A 16,445-nucleotide genomic window follows, 5' to 3' on the forward strand; every position below is an offset into this window, starting at 1 on the left:
AATTGCATAGAACTCAAAAGCTATATCTTTTTACTTTATCCCACCCTTCATACAATGCATATATGTAAGATCTTTAATCACTTCTTTTCAACTCTGGAAAATTTTTATTCCAACTAGATTTTGTCGAATAAAATCAATCACAAAACAAATTTGACTTATCATCTAATTAATTGATCATTTTTTCTAAACTGTACTCAGTCATATAATTGATCCAATTTCAAGTAAATCAAATTTGAGTTAGAATTTTCACAAAATTTCATTAGCAGCAAACAATCAAACAACTTTTGAACATGTAGTAATTTTCTAGCAGGGGTGTAGATTTATCCCAAAAGAGCCTAAATAAAAAATTCAAATAAATCACGTAGCAAGTAAATTATACTTGTCGTATTTCAGTAAAAGAAAAATGATAGCGCAATTTTAAGAGTAAATTATCAATTAAATTTTGCTTTATCATAAAATTTCACATCACTAGGCTAAAATTTTCAAAAAAACCATACTTCAAGGTTGGGAAAGACCCAAAAAGGGAAGAAAACGCCAAGCTGAAAAGCAAATCAAAGTATTGGGGGATGCGTCTGCGTAAAGTATATTCCACTGACGCCAAAGCATATACGGTATGCCCCAAATTAATACTTGGTATGCAAGTGTGTAAGGGTAACTACGCACGCAATAAAAGGAATTGCAGAATACTGTGTGAAAGGGAAGTAAATATAGCTTACTTGATAAAGTATTCTGAAGCCGACCCGGATAGGATCCGCCCGAAGAATCCCCATATGCTGGTCAGCGAAACGAATATGGATACATCCGCATACCCGAGAGCCAAACCCATTTGCCCCAGGTTGTTCATCACTGCTAGACCCGTTCCCACTCCACACAGAAACGACCCGAACAAGATCCAGAAGTCTACGGTTTTCAGAGCCTCCATTATCGTGTGCTCTTCTCCCAGAACTGGCCTCCTCTTCTCCCCCACCTCCTCCAACGACGTCGCCACCACCTTCTTCTCTGCCTCGCCCGCCAGTAATGGCTCCGTCACGCTTTTCTCAGCGTCTATCGTGTCGGCTCCCGACCGGATGAAACTCTTTGCCGCGAGGTAAATTGGTATAGACAAAGGGGAGGCGAGTAAAACCAAAAGTATTGCGGCGAAGACTTGCGAAAATAGGCCGCCGTGAGGCCCTGAGACGTCGAATGCCAACAAATACAGCGCTATAATAACGGCCAGAACGTTAACTACGCCGAAGTACTTAGTCTCGTCGCTTTCCTCCGCGGCCGTAGAAGACGGCGGGATCTCTCGGAGGAAAAAGATTGCGGTCAGGCAAACGACGAAAGGAACAATTGCCAGCATCAGCAGAAATTTCGCCGGGTCATCGGCGAATAACGCTGAGCAGATATCAGTGAAAATAGCTGTGCTTAATCCGACGTAACCTTTCAGAATTCCAGAAACTGGGCCACGATTTTTCCGGAAATTCCGAATGCATGTTACCAGAATCGCCGTGTTCATCCACGTCGTGCTGTTTCCTCCCATACATAGAAAAATACTCATCTGCACCGAATAATAATATATTATTGCTACTGTATTCATCTATAAACTAGAAAATTTCGTTGAGTCATCTCTTCAAGGGATTAATGTATAATTAATAATTACATATACTTACAGCCCAGTAAGGGAGAGGTTGGATTCGGCGGCTAACGACTAGCCATTGGACGCCATATCCAATGAATCCCTCAATGGAACCTATTAGAAGGATGACGGGTGTGGGGAGGCGATCAGAGGCGAGTCCCGCGAGAAGGCCAAAGGCTTTTCCGACGTCTTTGGCGACGGAGAGGCTGTTGAGCTGGAGTTGGGTGAGGCCCATGAGGGACTTGAGCGCGTCGGAATAATTAGAAAAAGTGTAATTGTTACCAGAAATTGCTTGCACCCAGACGGCGGTGACAAATCCCAGCCATTTTCCGGCGGGGGATGCCGGAGAGAGTTTGAACACCATTAAAGCCTAAACAACTAGAGGATGAAAAGGTGTTGTGGGTGAGATTTTGGGGAGGTTCGTAGAGTGGCTTATTCTCAAGTTGAAGTGAGAATTGTCTCAGTTTCGGACCACTATTTAAAGACAGACTTTTCACTTATTATTAACAAGAGATAACAATAATAATAATATATTAAAAAAAAGGAAGAAGAAGAAAAGATTACTAAAATCGTCATAGATTTTTCGTAATAAATAGCGACTTTCACAATAGAAGCTGCTCCTGAATTCAGGACATGGAAAATGGAATACTAATCCTGGAAAGGAACAGGCTGCGGCAAACCACGAGAGAACGTTGGACTGCTCAAACTTACTAATGCTGTCTTGGTATTAATGTTGTTTATTTTAATGCTGACTTAAAGATTTTTAGTTAAATAATACCGAATACTTTACCTATGCGACTTCACTCCCCTATTTTAGTACCAAAAAGAGAATGCTAACCCCAATATATTAAGTAATAATTTCAATTTTTATATTAATGAAGTATTTCCACAATAAGATCTTTTCTTTAATTTTGATTCTTAATATCGAGAGATTGTAGATTTAATTTGAGTCCTATAATAAAAAAACATTAGTACAAATTTGATGTGGTTGGTTGGCAAATAATGAAATAGTCTGTTTGCGTGAAAACACGCACTTTATGGTGGTTTAAGGTTTTCAAATATGTTGCAATTTGGGTTTCTTGTTTTTATTTTTCCTTTTCTCATATACAGTGAAATTAGCAAACCTAATATTTTGTTATTATTCACCAAAAACTATAAAGTGCTACAAAATATAAAAATTGGACGGTTGAATGTAAAAAAAAAACATATAGTTATGAGATAAAATGCAAAACCCCTCAAAATTCAAATATTGGGCTGTCTGTTTTTAATATTAATTAACATATCAAATAATGTTCTATGTTAATGCCCCAAAAAAGTGCAAAAAGAAAAAAGAGAAAAGAAAAGGGAAAAAAAATATAAATCTAAAGGAGAGAGCCAGTAAATAAGAAAAATTGCATGTTTGGTCCTACATAATAAAAAGTATTGTATTTTTTTATCTCATAATTTATAAATTTAGCATATTTTTATTCGATCATATGATAAAAAATTATAGTAATTTTTTGTCCAAATACTATCTTTTTCTATTTTTTTTGGCTTATGGAACATATGTGTTCTATCTGTAAACTGTAGGATAAAAAATACCATTTTTCCCATAAGGAATAAAAACAAAAACGAGACATGGTTTTAATGTTCTGAAAAATTAAGATTGATTTGATACAACATCTAAAAAGTTAAGGGCAACATGCGTAGAAAAGTCAAAAGAAAATAAACAATATCAATTGATTCAAGGGGTCGTCATTCGTATATTGTATGGAGTACAGAGATGAGATAGAGAGAGACAGGATTGTTATTTTCCCATTCGCATTAATATTTCCTAGACTGTTAACTCCAATATTTAATAATATTATAATGACACCTATGGTGCACATAGCACGCCAACATGTTTGTGAACAAAATATCATCAGATCGCTTACAGGGTATTTGGTTAAGTTTATCTAAAATATTTTATCAATCTGTATATTTTGTATAAGATATTTATATATTTGAATGAAAGTATTGAAATATTATTTATTGAATAAATTAATTATGATTATTAGTATTAAATATTTATATTTATTAATAATCGACAACTATAACAATCATATATTGATCATCAAAATCTATCATATATTGTCTAATCAACACCTATTATTAAAATAGAATAACGTCTTCGCACGTTGGTGAGATTTTCTGATTAACTAAGTCTCATTAGCTATATAACATATTTTCTGATCATGCAAAATATTATATTTTATTTTCAAATATATTTATAATTAACCCGTAATTACTATGAAATTTTCAACTAAAACACAACTACTAAAAGATATAGCAACATCGGTATTATTAATAAAATATAAATGATTGATTATATAGTTACGTTATATCAACTTGAGTAATCAAATACGGGTTTAATGCAAATTTACTTTTCGTGATATTGTAAATGAATAAATTATCTTTTTAATGAACAAAAAAATAATTTATCTCTTGTATTTTTTAAATTGAGATAATTTACCTACTGAATTATTATATTTTATTTATAAAAAAATAATTTATTTATTTAGAATATCACATGGAATTATTTGCAATTTGCCCAATCAAATAAATTGTGATTGGGTAATAGTAATAAGGAGAAATTAGGATGTAGAATACAAGTTGCATTACTTGACATTCTCCTGGTGAATCATGGCTTTCAAGAATCATTTTGATAGACGTGAGAGATTAGATTTAGAATTAGATGAGGTGACGTATTATTGATTTTATATTGTTTGTTTGAGTGGATTCGAAGGCGTCAATGAGTACGGCACGTCTCCGCTTTGAAGCCCTTCAAGTTAACAGATGCAGATTTGGAGCAAACTTTCTACTTCCAAACCATTTACATATACGCAGGCACCGGCCGCGGTGGTTGTTGTTGACTTTAAGTGGGTCCCGCCACCCACAAGCTTTGATAATTAGGTGATAAACAGAGATGAGTGAAGAGTATTGATTATATATAAGCCTAATGCCTTATCATCATAATATCCTCACACTCCAAAACAACCTTTGCCTTCAATCATCATCTCTTTAATAATTCCCCCAGCAACATACAAACTCATCTTCAACACTAAATATTTCCCAATCCATTTGCATTTCCCTAAACGACAATTGCATTTCCGACATTGTCACTATCATCACAATTTACTTCTAACTACCACTATTTTTTTTTCTTTTTTATGTGGAAGCTAATCTAACTATTCTAAGAGACTTGTTAGAATATTTTCGGAATTACAAGGACTATAAGAAAAGAATTATTAAATAGATCGAGAATTAGAAATATTATAAACACATGAAAAATTATGAGTTATTAGCAAATATTTCACATGAGCTATGAAAATTAGGAGTCTTAAATTAAATAAGATATAAAACTAGAAGAATTAAAGCTAAAACATTAGCCACTCATATGCATCAATCAGAAAAAAGCATCAAGTTGTTCATACTCTTATAGATAGGCTAATATAAGGAAGTGAAACAGGAGAAGACGTTGTGATAAGGAGCGTGTCGTTGCACAACACATCAATTAGACCTGAAAAATAGAGAAAAAGGACACGAAACCAGACGGAACCTTTTTTCTTTTTCTTTTCTTGTTGTTTTTTGGAAGGAAGTAATCAAAGTGTTGGATGTAGGGTAGATCTAAAAATTGGAAGGGTCGCTTATCAAATTGAAAGCGGGAGTGATAAGAAAAGGACATGTACGGCTGAAACTGAGGAGTACGAGTTGGGGAAGGACGCTGTACGATATTACAGCTATAGCCTAACTTGTCGTGTCTCGACTTACCACATGGTAGGCCCCACTTCCCCCCTACTAAATTTTCACGTGCTTTCCAATGTTTTATATTCTACTGGGTTGCTTCATGTCATGTCGGTAGTACCCCTCTACTACCAAATATTTATATTATTTTTCTTTTCTTAAAAACTATTGGGCCATAATCATATTCACATCATATAAATGTGGCTTAATTTCACTTAATCCCCTATAAAATGTAAAATTATTTTTTTAAAAAAAAATAATAAGTATATTTACATCCTCTTTAAAAAATCTTAATTTATACTTGACCTTTTTTAATTAAGATTTGGATAAAAAATACTAATATAAGTAAAAAAAAATATTTTTAACTTTATTCATCATTAAACATTTCCAAGTATACTTTTTATACTTATATATATGGAGTGAGGTTAATATCATTATATTTTCACCTTATAAGTACAAAATTATTACATGAAAATATTCATTTAGGAATAAGATTAGAAATTTATGTAAGTTTTTAACTAATATCAACATTTTTCGTCAAAACCTTAACGAAAAAGAATCATGTTTAAACAACTCATTTTTTGAGGAGGTGTAAGTTTAATTTTAAATTTTTTTAAGGACAAGTGTGATTTCGTATTTTTAGAGAGAAGTTAATTATAAATAATCTTATAAAGTTTCACTTGCATATTAAAATCCTTCTAACAATATAAAAATACAATTTCTTTCTTAAAAAATCTACATTTAACAAATGAATTTATATATGAGTAATTAAACTGGTGATGACTGATGGTAAATTTTCAAATAAACAGAATAAATAAAAAGATAGATTTAAAAAACTGAGAGTTATAAAAAAACTATGATATTTTCAATATCTTTTAACTTTGATATGTGAAATTAAAACTATATTAATATTGGATGGATCTCATCAAGCACATGACTAGATCTAAACTCGTATGACAATTGTAAGTATAATAAAATTGATGATCGCATTAAATTAAAATTTAATATAAAATAAAAATTCCCATTGACAATACTCTTGTCGTTATCAGGTAGTGGTAATAGCTGGTTTGGTGCAAAGATAAACATGGATTAATGATTAGTCAATTTCGAAATCCATAGTTGCTCATGCATAGCTATAGATGTTGTTTTCGCGTCGGGGGTTTCTGTCCGCCTTCCCTTATCTTCATTTTTGTAATTTCACTTGTCTACCTTTGATTCATTCATGTGTTGCGTGCAACTTGTGAACCCTGACAACCCACCTATAATCATAAATAATATTTCCATCCAACATTAAATATTAGGACAGTTACTCTCTTTACATTATGTTGGGTGAAGTTACACGTAAAATTCTTGTAGTTTTGGAAATTTGTATTTAACATTATTAAGGTTTGCTTTCTTTTAATAATAAATATCTCAATTGGTCAAAATTCACTAAATTTGTTGAATAAAATTGATATTTATTTACAATCAATTGATTTATTGAATGTCCATTCTTGTCTGAGAATGTATGTCTACTCAACTTTCATGCTAACTCATCTGTCAAAAGATAATTATATTTACACTTTTTATCTAATATTTATTTATATAAATTACTAGTATCTTTATTGTGATTATAAAAAATATTCTTGAGCTGAAAAATAGGAGTATTATTTCCAAATGTGATGCATGGAGAAGGTGGGTGAATGGTTTATTTGGGGTCATTTTTTCAATTTTAAATGTCCCCAGCACGGTCCCAAGGGGCGGCCACCAAGCCAAACAACTGCACTTGGATTCTTCAAATAGAAACTACGCCGCATTTTCCTAATTTTTGGATGAATTCGGTGAACACGTTTAAGATTATGAGTTTAAATTATATTGATATTTATTTAATTTTATATGAGTTATTATAATTTATTTATTATTATTAATTATATTAATATATTAATTAAATAAAAGTATGTTAAGATAAATTATGGTAATTTATATTTACTATTAGTCAAAAAGAAAATTCAGCAGTTCAATCGGAATCTCTGCAATCGTTTTCAATTTGGGAATATTGGCATCTCCCCACTTGTTTCCATTTCTCCCCCATGGGAATCTGGGGAAGCTTCGTCCAATTCAAGCTCCATCATATTAATAATTAAATTAAATTAAATTATATATATATATATTTCTTTTAGTGCAATTGAAAGATTAAAACAGAAGATTAAAAACTGATATATTCAGATGTTGATTCTTTTATTACATGACAGAATAGTTTTCTACGAGTTGTGACAGCCGGTTTTGAAATCACCACTTGCTCCTAGTTTGGCTGTAAATATAGCTACAAAGATAATTACTTGCTGATTAAGACAGATGAAGCAATTAATTGATAGGACAGCACCATCGACGGCTACGAATTGCCCGTCTTTGCCTCACAATTAAATGCTAATAGTTATGATATTTAGGTACCGCTCAAAGATATTTCCGTGGTAATTACGCGTCTTCTCTTTGCCTGCATTGTGGCTGCTACACCCCCACCTAATTATACATACCAGAAATCCAAAAACAAAAAGGGTTATACATCATTTTTATATTCTATATAGAGTAATACAATTTAAGAAAAATAATAGTTCGAATCAAGTCTAGTCAGATTAGAATTTGATATCCATAAAAATAAATTGAACCAAAGAGGTCTAGTGATTCAAAAGGAAGGAAGAGATCACAAAAGCTTATAGGAATGCAAGCCCCAATATGCCCCTAAAGGGTTCAATTTGAGTAAGGGTCAAGGTGTCCCTAAGACGCCTAGTCCCGATAGAGGCCACAAGAAATTCAAGAGAAGGCACTGCTAGGAAATAAATTGATCAAAATAAACCCATTTGAAAAGGAGACCCAAATTCAAAAAGACCTTACAAGCTCACAAGAAAGCTCAGGGACTTGGCATTCCTTAGCTAAAGTCAAAGCTCATATCACATGACGTTCACGTTTGGTCTAGGTGGCATCCACGTAAAATTTCTATGGGTACACCCACAAAACCAGATAAGATTAGCTGCCTCTCAGGAAAACATTATACCCCTAGCCGGAAGTAACCTTTAAATCCTAAAAGCTTGATTCCGACTGGGAAAAAGGGTCTGTTCAACACTTCATTGAAAAAGCAGGAAGATATTTTTATTCCTATAAGATGCCCTCATCCACAACGAACTCCAACTGCTAGAAGAAAACCTTCACTAAATCCAAGGATCTCACAATCTTCAGAAGACGACATGCCACTTAATCTATAGAAAATTCAACTATTGTAAGATAATGCTCCACCAAATTCGTGAGAATTCTCAATCAAATTTGTGGGTTGAATTGATTTTCTTCAATCAATTGATGATTATCTATAAAATTGAAAACTGCCTCAATGGCAAAAGGCAACTTGGGCTTGATGCTATAAGTTTCACCTTCATGTTACAATTCAAGCTGAAAGAAGAACTTTTGGGCTTTATGCTATAAGTTTCACCTTCATGTTACAATTCAAGCTTAAAGAAGAACTTTAGTTTCCTACTTAAAATTTTACTTAAGTGTCAATCTCTCTCATTTGTACATAAAAAAAAAAAAAAAGGAATAACATTCTCGATTTCACTCATTTTTACTTTCTTAATTTCTAGTATTCAATTACACTATTTTCTACTCTAACTCGAGCATCAATTATTCGCTTGTAATAAAATCAATTATATAATAAGTGTATTTAGTTTGGGAAGGGTGTGGATTCACGTAAGACAGAGATGTTGAGATTGCTTTAACGAAGCTTGGGCAAGAAACTCTTTATTGGGCCATCACAAAATCAGCCCAAACTGAATATCACACGCCAAACTTAGATATTGTGTTCATACAGAATATTTGGGCTCTGGTCCATTGATATAACCCAAAAGCAACACGTCAAGGCCCAATTCCTATTCAGCTCAATCTGATCCGATCAAACAAATTGAAAATTGACAATTCTAATAACTTAGCAGCAAATGTTGAGGTAGAATTAAGAATAATAGCAGTGGCAACAATTCGTCTCCGCGATCTTTTGCCTCGATACGAGAGAAAAAAACGATTATCAATTCTTTCAACCACATTTGGGATGAGCTGAGGACTGATACTGAGACGCTTCGGCTTGTGTTTATGCAGCTAATTGTGCTTAAACCAGAAAAGGTTTGGGTTAATTCTAGTAGTTCTAGTTGAATGATGCATTATTTCAGTGAGTGATGGAAGAGTGCAAGAACGAGTGACGGAGATGGGGCGTGAGATCTCGGTGTTGCTTCAGCCAAAGAGTTTGCTGATTCTCCTGGTGGTTTTAGTCCTCATCTTTCTCGCTTCTTCCTTCTCTCGACAGGTAAATTTTCCTTTATGTAGTGCCCGTTCTGTTCTCATTTGATGTTTTCGCGTTTCTTGCTTCGTCGGATATTTGTGATTCTGTTTCAGATTTTTTTTATGTTTATTGATTTGATGATTGAACTGAACGGGCAATCTCTGTTTGTTTGGATCTGATTCCGCTTTTAGGTCGAGGATCAATTTTCTGTTCATGGGTTTTGTTTTCATATGCATTTGAAAATTTTTCTTGGGGAGGGGGTTTGGTCTGGTGATTTCCTGTATATTCGCCATTGGCACACCAATGTGTGGAAGAAAGCGTGATTTTTCATTTTTGTGCCATCAATGAGCTCGATTCAGCAACTATATGAACTGGGACTTGTTAGGAAAAATTAAGGGATATGCTGGATTTGTGTATTATGAAGTTGAGTTGAAGAGTTAGACTCTTTATCTTTAAAACAATCATTGCTCCGCTCTGGTGCAAACAGAAACACCAATTTGTCTCCCAAGATACAATGATTTATAATTTCAAGGTAGCAACACCACAAACTTTGAGCAACGGCCAATCAAATAATATTTTGGAACTCTTATAATAAAAGACAACATGCTTTTATTGCTAACACATTGAAATGCTCTAAAATGCCTTCCAAATTGAATGGAATGGACTTATGAACTTATGAAAATGAAGTGACTAGGGGAACCTATCTATAGAAATTAGAAAGGCATCATTGAATAGACATGTCCTATCAGAAATGATGTTTCCGAAAGATTATGACCTTTTATCTGAATATACACATCATTTCATCCGAAGGACATACCACTTCACTCAAATAGACGCATCGTTTTATTTAAAGGGTTTTACTCAATGGACACATCATTTCAACCAAGGATACAACTATCCCGGTTGATTGAATACGGTTGGATGATGATTGGGCGCCATCAACCATCATCCACATGTCACGCGCTTATTATGTGTTCCAAATCGTAACCAATCACTTCTCACGATTTACAATAAATTTATTATTTAATTATTCATTAACCATTTCCCAATAGGACTGAAGAACAAAATGAGTTGATTAATTTAAGTTGTAAGGAAATGAAACCTGTCGATAAATGACTCACTGGATTGGATTATTTATTATGCATATTAGAAGATAACAACCATTGATCTGAACCAGGGCTAGTTGGAAGTGGAACAACAAGATTTTCCTTTCTGCCCAGAGTTAATATATCTGAAACAATTGATGCTAATGCATTCTTTCCTGCAGTCGAACACCAAGAATGTGATGGAAAATCTCTATTCCGTAATAGCAGCCTAAATCTCCTGGTATAATATCAGCGATGAAATTAACAAAATCCATGAAACTCAGACATCATAACATTGTTATAATATAAACCTTTGTACTTACCAGTTACTTGTGGCACTTCATCCAATATTCTGCAGCATCATTAGTTATTGGTCGAGCAACAATTTACCATGTGTGTGTGCATGCTGCCCCGTGTAAAAGATGCAAGCTGTAAGGCTTTTCCTTTTTTTTCATCTTCTTTTTTATTTTTCTTTCATGTGAGCTTGTTGACTAAATTAATCAGGACAATGGTCTCGAATGCAAAAGCCAATTAAGTCCTCAGCCCACATATGCAACATGGTTGACAGAGAGGCAGATGTGTCTATTTGCTTACCATCATGTTCACTTTTGACCAACTTAATCATATAGTTGCCTGTTCTCTGAACTTATTCGGATGCCTCTTCCTAATTTCTTTTCTTTATATCTCCAGGAGGTAGCGAAGCCAGAAGAGGTCTATGAAATCACCCATAGAGTATTTTTGGATGTTGATATGGATAAGCAACGTATAGGTATGAGCCCTTGATAATACATCATATCAATGAAGGATTTTAGCAACAATTTATCCCTTGATAATATATCATATCAATGCACTAGCCATAAACTTCCCCATATTTTTTCCTTTATGCGGAATTATACTTTGATGTCTCTGTTATAGTTCAAGAGGCCGTTTCTTTGTGCAGCTGATCCTTTCTATGATTCATAACATGTATAAGACTTATTCAAACTATTATAAGAAGTGATCATGAGATGATACAACTGTCAAGTCGTCAAAAATCTAGTCACTATATGTGCTTCCACTGATTTCTCTCCTTTTGAATTTAAACCTAATAAAGTGAGCATAAGATCCTAAAAACAAACTAGGAGGAACTTTATGTTCAGCATGTCGTATTGATTGAGAGGACACCTTATTATTTTCTTTGATGTCCTGTAACATATTGTCCCCCTCAATATCTTCAGGGAGAATCACTATTGGTTTATATGGTGAAGTTGTGCCAAAGACTGTGGGTAATGTCTTCTATCTTCTCGTTCAATTTCTCCATATTCTACAATTACTTTCTTTTTTCATTTGCCATGACATGTTGTTCCTGATTGTATTTTACAATTCTCTCTGCAGAAAATTTTAGGGCTTTGTGTACAGGTACTTCAAGATCTGACATATTCAACTTTGTTCTGGTGTTTAGATTTCTTGTATTGGATGCTTTTGATATGAGTGCTCTTTTAACCTTTTACTTATTCACTAACCTACTTTTTCTACAATCAGGAGAGTTGGGAAAAGCTGCTAATGGAAAAGTTCTCCACTATAAGGGAACTCCATTTCATCGTATCATACCTGGATTTATGATACAAGGAGGAGATATCGTCTCTGGAGATGGTAGAGGGAATCAATCCATATATGGTGGCACTTTTCGTGATGAGAATTTCAAGTTGAAGCACTCGCATGCAGGTCATCTCCCTCTCTCTCTCTCGTTCTCTCCCACCCACACACACACACACACACACTAAGAAGCTTTCTTAATCCAATTTTTGCAGGTGTTGTGTCCATGGTGAATACAGGGCCTGATTCTAATGGTTCGCAGTTTTTCATTACAACAGTCAAGACCTACTGGTAAGCTTTTGTGTTGTGGATAATGGGTTCATCACTTTATAAACATTATGTTCACAGGGATATATCTCTGCAAGTACTATTGGCAGTTGATTTTTGACTTGACCTAAAAGGCTAATATCCCATTTGTTAATTGGTAATTTGAGGAAACACACCTTCATAGTATTATGCTTTTTGGATATTATTGCTCTAGGGCTGATGGAGCTTGTTTGTGAAAATTCTCGTAGTTGTGCCCATGAATCCTTCACATTTCTTAGGAAATTTCACAGGTTGGACGGTGAGCATGTCGTTTTTGGCAAAGTCATTGATGGCATGGATACTGTGTATGCCATTGAGGGGGGTGCAGGCACGTACAGTGGGAAGCCAAGGAAGAAGGTAATTATTGCGGATTCTGGGGAGATACCCAAGAGCAAGTGGGAGGACACTCGGATTTCGACCACGTAACAATAAGAACAGAAAGACCTGATCACATTTCTTTTAACTATAGCGATGAGTACAATATCAATATTAGTCTGTTGCCCCTTGGAGATACTGTAATCTGTTTTTGGAGTTGCAGCAACTGGTATATAATTGTTTATTTAGAAAGGAAAATTCAGTAAATGACACGAATCGTTCAATTTTCTTGCCCAGACAACTCGCGGCTGATGACTATATATCTGCTCGGTCAGGTTCTTTAATTTTATATTTGCCGGAGACAAGTTTGGAAAACACACAATTGTTATAATATATATTGCATTAGATCTTTCACTAAAGCTCCATTTTAGCTTCTATACCTACCATTTTCTGTGACTGTTGAAAGATGAACCAGGTACGTTTTGTGAACGAGACACCCTCTCAGAATGTGTGGATATGTTCACGACAGCTTGTGATATTGATACACTTCCTTTAGTGTTGCATAGCAACTCTGTCTGGCAATACTTGATGGACAGTTGATGGATGGCAAAAGCAATGGTATGAAAGAGGACAACAGCTTCAGTTAAAGTTAGATCCTCCCAAACAAAGTGCCAATTAGGAGATGTGCATTAATAAATGATGATGGGGTGGGGCTTGATTCATAATTCATTCATGGAGACGTATGGTAAGATGAGGGGATATCATGTCGCCTCATCATCCACGTTCAATCTTGATTTGTATTGTTAGACTCCATGCGTTTGTAAACTATCCAATATTTCTTGATTCTCTCGTCACATCTCCAGTTACATCAATTAATATTACAGTATATATCTTCTCCATAGTTACAACATAACAGACATTAGGGTAATAATATAGTATACGCAGCAAATCTATACCCACATTCGGGAGGAGATTGGGATTCCATATATTAAAGTTAAATGCATGAAGAAGATCAAGTGGAAGAAGTCTTTAACTCTCACTTTGCTTCCACTCTAAGACTGTATTTAGATGATCTCAAATATTGGGACCATTTTATACTACTCATCTTCCCAAGGCTCAATTTGTGCAAAACGGATTATTTTTAGTGAGCTTTCGGATACTACATCCATTGGAGTTATGAAATTCTTCCTCTTTATTTTATGCTTCAATTCTATAGTAGTCTTAATCTTCACATTTCATGTCCAAAAAGGGATCAAGTGAAATTTTTTATCCAAACTAGATACTTACAATGTGATTAGTAATCTTTCTTGAATTCTACATCAATCACACAACAAGTGCTTTAATTTTCTTTTTTGGATACGAAAATACTATAAATGAAAGATAATTAGAGTTTAACAACATAGATGCTAGTTAACTTCCTTCACAGGAGGAGCCAATTTAAAAACAAAATCAATAACAGAATTAAAAACAAAGAATAAATATATTACACTTGTCATCTAATTGGTTCAGATCAGATCAAACCCAGTTTCAATTAGAATATTTTGGAACCAAGATAATTTTCACCATGTATTGAATGTTCTTGCTTTGTCCTAATCTTAAAAACAAAACCTTGTTAATAATAAATTTTTCATGTAACTTCTGTCTCTCAATTTCACAACTTAGAAATTTAAATTTAAACAAAAAAAAAAAAAAAAGGAAAAAGAAGAAAATTAAAATTAAAAAAAAAAAAAAAAAAAAGGAAAAAGAAGTTGGAAAGATAACATGAGAAAAATGAATAAAGGGCATGTGAAGAGAGCATTCTTTTTCATCTGCGGCTAATGTGCGGAGGCAGGCATGAGGCAACAGTACCACCTCCTCCCACGAATAAGAATTTCATTTCACTTCATATTCCTCAGTGAGGGCGATTTCGTCAATTCATGTCCGTAATACACATCATAGATCTATCCACAATAGTCAGAATGGTAAAAATACCACAAAGCCAGTGGCATTTCCCTAACAAAATCTTATATAAATATCACCACAAAAACTCATCATCTTCCCATAAAATTTCAACCATCTGATCACTCATCTTAGCCAAGAACAACACCCCCCCCCCCTCCTTCCAATCCTGAATTTTAACCAACAATCATGGCTATGGCTTTCAAGATGGTATACATACATATACATATTCATCAAACTGTTTTTAAACACACACACACACACAGTGGAATGCGTGTGAGGAGTTAACTGATGATGTGTTTTTTTTCCTTTTCTTGTGTGTTTTTAACAAAAAGGCGATGACGGGTATGCGGGTGACGGAGGAATGCAAGAACTCGTTCATGGAGATGAAGTGGAAGAAGGTGCACAGGTACATAGTCTTCAAGATTGATGAGAGGTCCAAGAAGCTCACTGTCGACAAGGTCGGCGCCGCCGCCGAAGGCTACGACGATCTCGCTGCCGCTCTCCCCGTCGACGACTGCCGCTACGCCGTCTTTGATTTCGACTTCGTCACCGTCGACAATTGCCGGAAGAGCAAGATTTTCTTTATTGCCTGGTTCGTCTTTATTATATTAGTATAATAACTTCATTAATACAATAATTATAAAGTGCTAGATTTGGTGAATTAATGCCCATTAATCCTAGTTTAGTTCGCAAACTTCACGTCTTATTCAAGTCGTATTAATTTATTTTATTTTAATAGTAGTCGTTAGTGTGATTATTGACTATATTTGTGATAAAATTGATTCATTATTGTTATTTTTTTTTAAATAAATTCACTATAATTATTAATATCAAATTATTTTCGACAATTGTAACAATCAACACCTACTAATAAAATAAATTATAATTATTATTATTAAAATAGAATAACATACCATAATCATGCATTAATTTTACTAATATAATTAAAGTTTATGGATAATTATTAATAAATGTATTAATATTGAGAATTAAGGTGGGTAAATATTGTTATATGGTGAGCAGGGCACCGACGGCATCAAGAATAAGAGCAAAAATGCTGTACGCGACGTCAAAAGACGGACTACGGAGAGCATTAGATGGAATCCACTACGAATTGCAAGCCACAGATCCAACCGAGATGGGATTCGATGTCATTAAGGACAGACTTACGTAATTTATTATTATTATTATTATAAATCAAATCATGTTTTGGAATCTTCTAATTACTTTATGAGAGATGCGGTTTCTTCATGTTGGCCTTTGATTTCTAAAATCAACTGCTCCTAATTTGCACTCTTAAGTTGTAATATTATATTATACTACACATCCTAATTAATTATTCTTACTTTAAACAATTAATTGCCCTTTTTTCTTGTCTTTCTTTCTTTCTTTTTCTTTTCAAGCTAAATTAAAACAAATTCTCTTCAAATTTATTATAACTAAAAATGTTTTTTCGTTGATTTGAAATATTTTTTGAAATGAATGATAGTCCAACAAAATTTTGATGATTAATATGGAAGTATGAAGAATGATAATTATGAGTGAAAGA

General features: G+C 33.9%; 3 protein-coding genes across 3 annotated transcripts in view; 2 read left to right on the plus strand and 1 right to left on the minus strand.

The window, feature by feature from the left end:
• Positions 1-1,979, minus strand: part of LOC105172967 (protein NUCLEAR FUSION DEFECTIVE 4-like) — a 3,207-nt gene extending 1,228 nt beyond the window's left edge. The window contains exons 1-2 of the mRNA XM_011094593.2: positions 1,650-1,979; positions 717-1,537 (exon numbers count right to left, since the gene is read on the minus strand). Of these exons, the coding sequence (XP_011092895.1) occupies positions 717-1,537; positions 1,650-1,979 (1,151 nt within the window). The remainder of the gene's footprint in view (positions 1-716; positions 1,538-1,649) is intronic.
• Positions 9,340-13,369, plus strand: LOC105172968 (peptidyl-prolyl cis-trans isomerase CYP21-1). The gene is made up of 7 exons (XM_011094594.2): positions 9,340-9,698; positions 11,450-11,528; positions 11,977-12,024; positions 12,134-12,157; positions 12,281-12,463; positions 12,550-12,625; positions 12,892-13,369. The coding sequence occupies exons 1-7, from the start codon at positions 9,600-9,602 to the stop codon at positions 13,064-13,066; spliced, it is 684 nt and encodes a 227-aa protein (XP_011092896.1). The 5' UTR covers positions 9,340-9,599; the 3' UTR covers positions 13,067-13,369.
• On the plus strand, positions 14,944-16,147 carry LOC105172969 (actin-depolymerizing factor 5). Its single transcript, XM_011094595.2, has 3 exons — positions 14,944-15,103; positions 15,229-15,488; positions 15,920-16,147. Exons 1-3 carry the CDS (start codon positions 15,083-15,085, stop codon positions 16,068-16,070), a joined length of 432 nt encoding a protein of 143 aa, XP_011092897.1. The 5' UTR covers positions 14,944-15,082; the 3' UTR covers positions 16,071-16,147.

The sequence above is a fragment of the Sesamum indicum genome, linkage group LG10 (assembly GCF_000512975.1).
Source record: "Sesamum indicum cultivar Zhongzhi No. 13 linkage group LG10, S_indicum_v1.0, whole genome shotgun sequence".
NCBI classification, from domain to species: domain Eukaryota; kingdom Viridiplantae; phylum Streptophyta; class Magnoliopsida; order Lamiales; family Pedaliaceae; genus Sesamum; species Sesamum indicum.